Raw genomic sequence first — 9,255 nt, 5'->3', positions numbered from 1 at the left:
TAGGTCACTTTTTCATGATCCATGATATATGAAAAGGGTGAGAAATTCAGATTAAATATATAAATAATATGTTATCACTTGCTTGATTATGTCATAAGTATCTGAAACTAATCAAATGTCAATATCTATTTTTGAAGAGGTTTTAACACAGTCGTAAATACATCAGCATTTTGTAAAAGCACTAAATCTCTATTCCTTCAAATGTGTATTTCCACTGAAGCTAGTTCTAGATGCAATAAATCCGACCATTTGGAAATTTGTACTTAATTTAAAACATTTAAATGTTTGTAGACATGTATTAAAGAAATTCCATTGTATGAGTTCTGAGGGAAAAGTTTCCATTTAAAATATAAAACTCAGTGAAAGTGGAACTCTCTTGGGTGTTACTACATTTATCTGACCAAACATATTTAATTGTATATTAAAGAAATGTCTTCCAAAATGAAAGATAAAAAAGGGGCAAATAGAGAAAGTGTTTAAGATGTGGCGAATTTATTCGAAAATCTAGATGTGTTTAATACGATTGCGTTGCAACTAAAGCAATAATTATGATGATGAGCGGTCCCCAAAAAGAAATCTGTATACTAATGTACCAAAAGATGGAAAATATTTATGAGAAGGTATATATATATTCGATAATCAAAGTATAAGAAAAAATATTGTAGTGCACAATCCCCATCCCACCCCGAGCTGATTCACACTTTAATAAATTGTATGTTAATCGTTGTTATTTTTAGACAATACATATATACATTTGAGGATATACTATCTAAGTTGGTAAGCAAGATATCTTATTATATTTAATGTGTATTTTATTGAACAAAAAAAACAAAGCAAAACTAAAAACGCTCTGTTCTTTCGTGGGAAATATTGTTGAATCGCTAAATAAATATTACTACTATTTTCCGGAATAATTATGACTCAATGATTATCTATGTTCAAAACTCAGCCTGCCTTGTACTGGCGCTGATAATGAACATAATTTTCTGATTTCCAATTATACACATTTGAAAACTGCCGCTTTTAAGTTTATCAACATTATCTATATTTAGAAAAAAATAGTGCATGTAGGGAGAATCACGCTTATTCCGGTCAACACGTTACTGTTATTACATAGTATGTATTTGAAAGGTAGAACAAAAAACATTGTTGGTCTGGTGTCAAAGAAAAATTTAAATCAACCATAAACCGACATTCATTCATAGGTCATTTTACTACATATGTACCATTGTCAGGTTTATTAATAGTTCTGTCTCCTACTTTCGTTTTTAAGCTTCATCATAACCTTTTAGCTAAAATGGCCGTATTTACACCCCAAATTTTACTCTGAGTACAGACTAACCTATACACCTGCAACAGTTTTAAGGGATGGCAGGAACTAGATATATAAATTTTAAATGCATTTTATGTTTCAGAAAATTATAAACTTTTCTAGATTTTGCTATCCATTTTTTTTCGTTCCTGCAGAATGTGCAAAAATTAACTAAGTAGAGAAAACGATTGAGAAGCTCCCCTCATATAATCAATGTTGTGAGTAGTATTGATTTAAATGGACAATAGATGGACAATATACACCTGTAAACAATAGGTGATTTAACAGGTTTAAACTGTGTAACTGAGTGGACCGTATCAAATGAAACTCGGGTGTTTGTTTATTTTTCTATCTTCTGCAGACTGGAAAAAAATGCACATCAAAATGCAGGTAAGTTTTTAATTTTCTGAAACGTAGACTTCATATAACTTTTATATATCTAGTTCCTGCCATGCCTTAAAACTTTCCAGGATGTACCAGTTTGTCTGTACTCATAGTAATTTTTGAGGTGTAAACACGGCCATATTTTTCAATTCCTTATGATGAACCTTAAACTGGGATAGTATGCATTAAACATCTAAGCTTACGTTGTCTTTAAACTTAGATTTCACTTAGTACTCCATAAAAATTCTTCAATCGTATGCGTAAAATTACTGAAGTCTTCATTAAACTGAAAAATAATTAAATCAGACCCTTTAATGATTACTTTTAACCGCACTTGCATTACAGTATGATAAATGGTAGTTTTAGCATGCACTCATTCGTTGGAAAGTTTGTTTTGATTATTTACAATAATCAAACCATATACATATTTTTTTCAAGAACTAAGTTAATTTCTTGTTGATGTGTAAAATAATTAAACATATTTCACAACTAAAATGTCCAAACAAATGCAAATTGACGAACGAGAGAAAGGTGTTTTTGATGAACGAGCATGTAAAGACAAAATATTGGCAGCCGAAACTTGCACGAACTGTTATTACTACGGAAGAGATAAAAGGGATTTGGGTAGAAATTAATTGATTTATTGTTGCTTTACGCTAAGTGTCAACTATCTAAGTTAAGGAAGAAATTATCTATAGCAACAATGTAGATCAAGTATTTGAAGTTGTTGGGTTCAAGATTGAGAAAATTAGGACTGCTTAGTATGTACAATGAAGATACATTGGATATGAACACACATTTTGCCTAGCAAAAACTAGGCCATCTACAGACCACTAAACGAGTTTTTCTCAATTTTCCAGTCACCTATGGGGATGGGTGGAAAACACATATATGTAACAATATGAAAAATAAAGAAAATGACAAGAGGCAAAATTTCTAAGAGATTTAAAAGGAGTGGAAATTTATGCATGGAGTGATAAAAAAAAAATTAGAGCTATTTTAAAAAAAATATCGACTAGAATTTTGGTTAGTAGAACACAAAACTTCAATCACAAGAGGACTCGAGCAAATCCTTCCGCTTAATTATGGTATGTGTTAGTTGAATCTCAAATGTTTAAAAAAAAGTTCCAAATCATTTTATTTTTCCAACAGATTTGTCCAATATCTAAGACACCGACAATTCCACTTCCATTGGTGTAGCTGGATGAAGGCACTTTTTTTTCTTAAAGGGGCAACCATATGTGTGTTAGCTGTAGAAAATATACATGATGAAAATTAAAAACATATAGTTCGATTAAAAATAAACTGTTTATCACTTCCCTTCACAACAATCAAAAAGGGGGTTGAACAATTTTCAATGAAATATATCAAAAGGAGCACATTTTTCAATCTTGACTAAAACACAAATCATGGCACGAGACTTTATTCATGTGTTTGCTGTAAGGCCTTATCAATTGTTCAGCGTATTTACGAATATTTCACATGAAGATTATCAATGCATAAAGATGGAAATAAACTGCATGCATTCTTGCTAGATGTAACGGAAATTTGAGAAATTTTCTAAAAATAATCACAATTTTTTTTGTTTAATCTAAACCAAAATTATATTAGAAGTAATAACAAAGATTTTCTTTCTGAGACAACATAATTTATTTGGGTTAAAGTCTTAATTCACATTTGTGAAATCAGAATCATGTGTGTTCTTAAACAAAATTATATTTTTCTGTGTTTAGTTTCGGCGTTCTAAATTGAGCTTCACTTACATTTAGTTCTTTAGCTCTTTTGACACGGGCCTAAATCAGGCTCAACGGTTACTGTTGGAGTAGTAAATACGACTTCAGTGTGTCCAGCATGATTTCAAGCATATTTCTTTGTCTGTAGCTATTGCACATACCCGTCTGGCCATGCAACAAGGGATATTTCACTTTGCGTGCGTTTGATGGCAAGAATGTGAATTTGAGTATCTGGTTTTCTTTAAATATGTCGGTGATAATAACTTGTTTACTGGAAATCTTTAAAATTATATCTGAGAATGGATATTCACTTGTGTCCCCTGTAAAGTTGAAGGTGAAACTTAGGGAATTATGAATCTGGTGAAATAAAAGAAATGTATTAGTAGATTTGTCTAGAAAAAGAAGAAATGTCTAATAATCTTTTCCACTTCTCGATCACGTCTTATTCCTTAAAACTGTTGTCAATAAATTTTTAATCAATCTTTGTGTACTTTAAGCTACAAAAATATGTGTTGCCATGCATCTGATTTCATCTTGATTATACTAATAGATGCACACGCCTAATGAAGCTATTTTGTTTAGTTTTAGTTATTTGTACTTTTTAAAATATAATAGAACTTTTTAATAAATCAATTAGCGAAAAGTAAAATCACAAAAATACTGAACTCAGAGGAAAATCAATTTGGAAAGTCCAAAATCACATGGCAAAATCAAAAAACAAAACGCATCAAAAACGAATGGACAAGAACTGTCATATTCCTGACTTGGTACAGGCATTTTCAAATGTAGAAAATGGTGGATTAAACCTGGTTCTATAGCGCTAACCCTCTCACTTTAATAACAGTCTCATCAAATTCCGTTACATTTACATGATGCGTTAAATAAACAGTCACAATCAATAAAATAGTCAAAATATGGGAACATCAGTCAGCGAGTTAAAGTTATATTCTTAGACATTTATATAATTTTAATTTAGTAACGCTATCAGTTTATTTTTCAAAGCTTATCCACGTTTTAATAGATTGAATGTGAAGTGTTGTTATTTTTAGACATTATGAATATGCACTTGATGATATAATATCTAATTTTGTAAGCACTATATCTTATTTGATAAAATGTGTATTATTGAACAAAAACAAAGCAAATCGAAAAACACTCTTATACTAACGAGGGGAATGTTGTAACATTGGTAAAATAATGTTGCATATATTTCCGGAATAACTGACTCAATGATTATCTTTTTTCCAAACTCAGACTTTCTCATGCTGACGCTGATAGTGTTCAGGATTTTCTGTTTTGTCATTGTATACAATAACAAAGATTCTCTTTCTGAGACAACATAATTTATTTGGGTTGAAGTCTTAATTCCGGCAATGCAAAATTTGAAATATGCAATTTAACATAAAAAGCCAGTAAGAAATATGAAAAATTATTTCATGAAAAAAACCTTCCAAATACATTTGCGATTTTGACACTGTTAAGCAAACAAATTCAGGGGATATTCGCCTATATCTTTATAAGATAAAACTATATAATGGAAAATAAACCGATGTACCTCTTCACCCCAGAAAACATAATTTTTTATGACTCAAAATCCCCACCTAATCTTCGTACTTTATTTGGGTTTTTTTTTTTACTTTTTTTGATTCGAGCTTCACTGATGAGTCTTCTGTAGACCAAACGCGCGTCTGGCGTATATATAAAATTTAGTCCTGGTTTCTTTGATGAGTTCATTTGTACTGTTTTGTAGTACTAAACATATTCATATTTTTTGTCAAAACTAACAATGCTCTGCACTCAACTGTGGTGAGATTATTTTTACATTAAATTATTATCTTATTGAATTAATAGTCTAAGATATTAAGTCGCGATTGGAATTACAACACAAATAGCATGTGTTAACAGAACAAACAATATGTCGAATTATTTTAAAAAAAAAATATATATAATACGGTATGTAAAGAAATAACAATACTAATTTTTCCAACTACTTTTTGTAATTGAATTTGTACTTATCCTCAAATAAATAATTCCTTTTCCTAGTACAGAGAGTTTAAATTCAAAATTATTCGGTGTCGTTAAACAGATATATCATGTTATATCTAGCCTAGCGGCTCGGGAAATTTAAGTCCCTCGACTTGTATTTTTCACAAATACCCCTCCATAACATGATATATCTGTTCAATAACCCGATCAAAGAGTAGAAAACAACAGAAAGCCACCAATTGATCTTGAACACAGCGCGAAAATCCAACACCTTGAAGCGAACTACAACTGGACCGAAACCAAATGTGAACTAGTTCAATACAAATGAACGTCACACTAAACTCATAAACATATAAATGAACTGAAATTTAAAAAAAACCCATACAAGACTAAAAAAGGTAAGAGGCTATTTCTGTTTGATCTAGTAACCCTGTTAAGATCTTATCTTAATAAATTCACAATGCAAAATTTGTTTCACTTTTTGTCATCATGACAGTGGTTTTAGTCACCTGTATCGTCGTTGAAATCTATGTCATAGTTTGAAATGTTTATTATCTTTTTTGGATTTCCAATGTTCGTATTTTTCTTAAATAATTATCATTGTACGGTATAAGATTCATCTTCTGGTATTGATTGTTTGTTTACTGTATAGAGATATCAATCCAAACAGAATGTTAATATTTAAGTGTTAAACCAGTTGAATAATATTGAATTGAATAAATTTGTTTTTAGGACAATGGCAAGTAACTGGTCAATTTGTGGTATTTGTGATTTTCGACATGTCACCAAACCATCTGTGGTATGGTGCGCAGAATGCGATGAAGGGCTTTGTGATAACTGCAAAGAACACCACAGCATTTCCAAATCATCACGTGATCATGACACCGTACCTATCGATGAATACCAAAACTTACCAACAGAGGTTCTCCAAGTTGCACAGTCTTGCAGAAAACATAACCAAAAGTACCAAATATTCTGTAAAAAACATGACTGTCCATGCTGTAAGAAATGTGTTGTCGAGGACCACAATGACTGTAAAGATATTGATGATATAGACGACGCCATAAAAAACGTGAAATCATCAAATGCTTTCAATGAAATTGAGCTAACCCTTTCTAAAATGGTCAAGTATATTGAAAGAGTAAAGAAAGATCGTGAAGAACATTTACTTTCCATAAAAGAACAGAAAGAACAAATTGAGACCAAAATATTACAGGCAAGGCAGGCAATGAACAATCATCTTGATTTACTTCAACAGTCGATAACTGATACGCTGAGTTTAACCATTGAAAAGGAAAATAAAAATGTTCTTCATTTCCTGGAATTAATTGAAAAAACTGATAAAGAAATCAAAGACTTTCAATCCAACCATTTGAAAATAAAAGAACATGCTTCTGAACTGCAGACGTTTCTTATTTTAAAACAAATGGAACACGACATAGTTACAACGAAAGAATATTTACAATCTATTAACAAAAGCGGAAGTCTGAACCATCATCATTTTTCTTTAAAGATCGACACAACTTTAGAGAAATTAAAGATCAATGTTAAAGTATTTGGAAAAATTGTTAATGACACGAGACCAAGTGATATTCCCTTTGTAAGGCATGACGATAAACAAGCCCAGCTGATAATTCCTGTAACAGCCAAGTCTATAGATGACTTAACACTTACGTTGGTCCAGTCCATCAATACGTATAGTGAAGATGTTAGAGGTTGCACTATGCTTCCTGATGGTAGAATGGTGTTTACCTGTTACAGTTACCCTGAAGGTTATCTTACTGTAATCAAACCTGACGGTAGGAAAGATTTCAAAATTAACACAGAAGCTGCTTTTGATGTTGTATATCTCAAAGAGGATATTATAGCTGTAACCTCTGGTAGGTTCTCAGATAATATTAAATTGATAGATACAAAATTTAAGAGGGTCAAGAAAACAATATATGTTGGCTCCAGTAATGATGGCATGGCACTAAAAGATAAAGATTTGATATATTGTGGAAGAGAAAAAGGGTTGAAGAAAATCAGTTTGGATGATGATTCCGTTAGTACAATAACGAATTCAAAACTAAGTGAATTGTCGCACATAGCAGCATTCAGTGACAATTTTATATATACAGACTGTAAAAAGAACACAGTTACATGCACTACTCAGCAAGGACAAGTAAAATGGATATTTGAGAATGAAAGTATACTGAAGTGTCCATTTTCTATATCTGTAGACAATGAAGGTAATGTGTATGTTGTAGGGCGTGATTCTTGCAATGTGGTAGTTATCTCCCCTGATGGACAACGACATAGACAAATATTACATGGTTTTTCAATTGTACATCTCCAAAAGCCGTCTGCATTGCATTATGACCTAGTAACAAACAAGTTGTTAATAGCGAATTCGCAAAATAAGGCATTCTTGTTTAATGTGACATCATAAACAAAATACAAAATTGAGATTTTGGAGTCCTTTTTTTTCTTTTATTTTGAATCAAATTTATGAAACCCTTTCTGGATATTTTATAATTTTTATCATGATAATCAGCTATTAAAGACTTTCTAAATATATGCTCGGAAAGAGGGGCGAAAGATACCGGATTGGCAGTCAAACTCATAAATTGAAAATAATCAGACAAATTATAGTACACATGACACAACATAGAACTACATACTTAGTAACGCGAACCCCACCGAAAACTGGGGATGATCTCAGATGCTCCGGTAGGATAAGCAGAGCCGGGGAAATTCACAATTGAGAAGCTAAAATCGTAGAAAAGTTTTGTTTACAACCGACCCTCATTTTCAATTTCTAGAGTTAAGTCAAGCTATGAGCCGACTTAACTGTATTTATTGTATCCTTCATCTCTAGCTCAATGGGATAGATGGGTTCAACATAGTCTCCGAATTTTGAATTATTTTGGGAGTGAAAATCATCTTTATAGCGGAATCTTTATTTAGTTTCCAATCGAATGCCGACAGTCTGTTGAAAAGCACGCCCTTTCAAACGTAACAAATATGCTGTCAATCAAGAAATCAAGCATCTTGATAATTTTAGTTAAACTTAATAAAACAGTCTTTTAATGTTTTGTTTTTTTTAATTATTGATCATAAACTATGCACGTCTTCAATTTGTGAGTAACTTTGTACACGTACACTTCCTAGTTGTTGGTGGGGTTCATGTTGCTTAGTCTTTCGTTTTCTTTGATGTGTCTTGCGTAGTATTATTTGTCTGTTTTTCTTTTTTTAGCCATGAAGTTGTCAGTTTATTTTCGATCTATGACTTTGAATGTCCCTCTGGTATCTTTAACCACTCTTTTCCAATATTTTGCGTGAATTTAGTCTTATGTAACTCAAAGAGACGCATATACATTACTTCTAACTTGTAAAGACCTGGCACTTTTAGTTATGTATTGTGTGTGATAATACAATTCAGATTGATAAAATTGAGAATGAAAATGTAGAATGTGTCAAAGAGACAACAGCCCGACCAAAGAACAGACAAAAGCGGAAGTTCACCAACAGGTCTGCAATGCTGCGAGAAATTCTCGTATCCAGAGGCATCCTTCAGTTGGCCCCTAAACAAATATATATACTAGTTCAGTGATAATGAACGCCATACTAAACTCCAAATTGCACATATATATACCAGACGTTGAAAGTCCACTGTTTTACGAATGTAACTAAAAGGTTTGAACGACGAATATACAGCCGACAGTTGCAAAAATTTGTTTAAACAGAAAGGAGACAGCAATTTGACCAATGACAAAAAGACATCAGAAAATTGTCTATACAACTTTTCGGGCACTAACTTAATTATTTAGAGGCTACATTGCAGCAAATAAATTTATA

General features: G+C 31.8%; 1 protein-coding gene across 1 annotated transcript; it reads left to right on the top strand.

Annotated features, from left to right (window-relative positions):
• Window positions 1-1,069: 1,069 nt before the first annotated feature.
• On the top strand, window positions 1,070-8,419 carry LOC134684012 (uncharacterized). Its single transcript, XM_063543306.1, has 2 exons — window positions 1,070-1,116; window positions 6,148-8,419. The coding sequence occupies exon 2, from the start codon at window positions 6,152-6,154 to the stop codon at window positions 7,844-7,846; it is 1,695 nt and encodes a 564-aa protein (XP_063399376.1). The 5' UTR covers window positions 1,070-1,116; window positions 6,148-6,151; the 3' UTR covers window positions 7,847-8,419.
• Window positions 8,420-9,255: the final 836 nt, after the last annotated feature.

This window comes from Mytilus trossulus, chromosome 9, assembly GCF_036588685.1.
Source record: "Mytilus trossulus isolate FHL-02 chromosome 9, PNRI_Mtr1.1.1.hap1, whole genome shotgun sequence".
In the NCBI taxonomy this organism is placed as follows: Eukaryota; Metazoa; Mollusca; class Bivalvia; order Mytilida; family Mytilidae; genus Mytilus; species Mytilus trossulus.
Note: the sequence above shows the minus strand (reverse complement) of the source record. Positions and strands in the feature narration are given on the sequence as shown.

Excerpts from the sequence above, each read along its gene's own strand:
- LOC134684012 (XM_063543306.1), top strand. The coding sequence starts at position 6,152 with ATGGCAAGTAACTGGTCAATTTGTGGTATTTGTGATTTTCGACATGTC.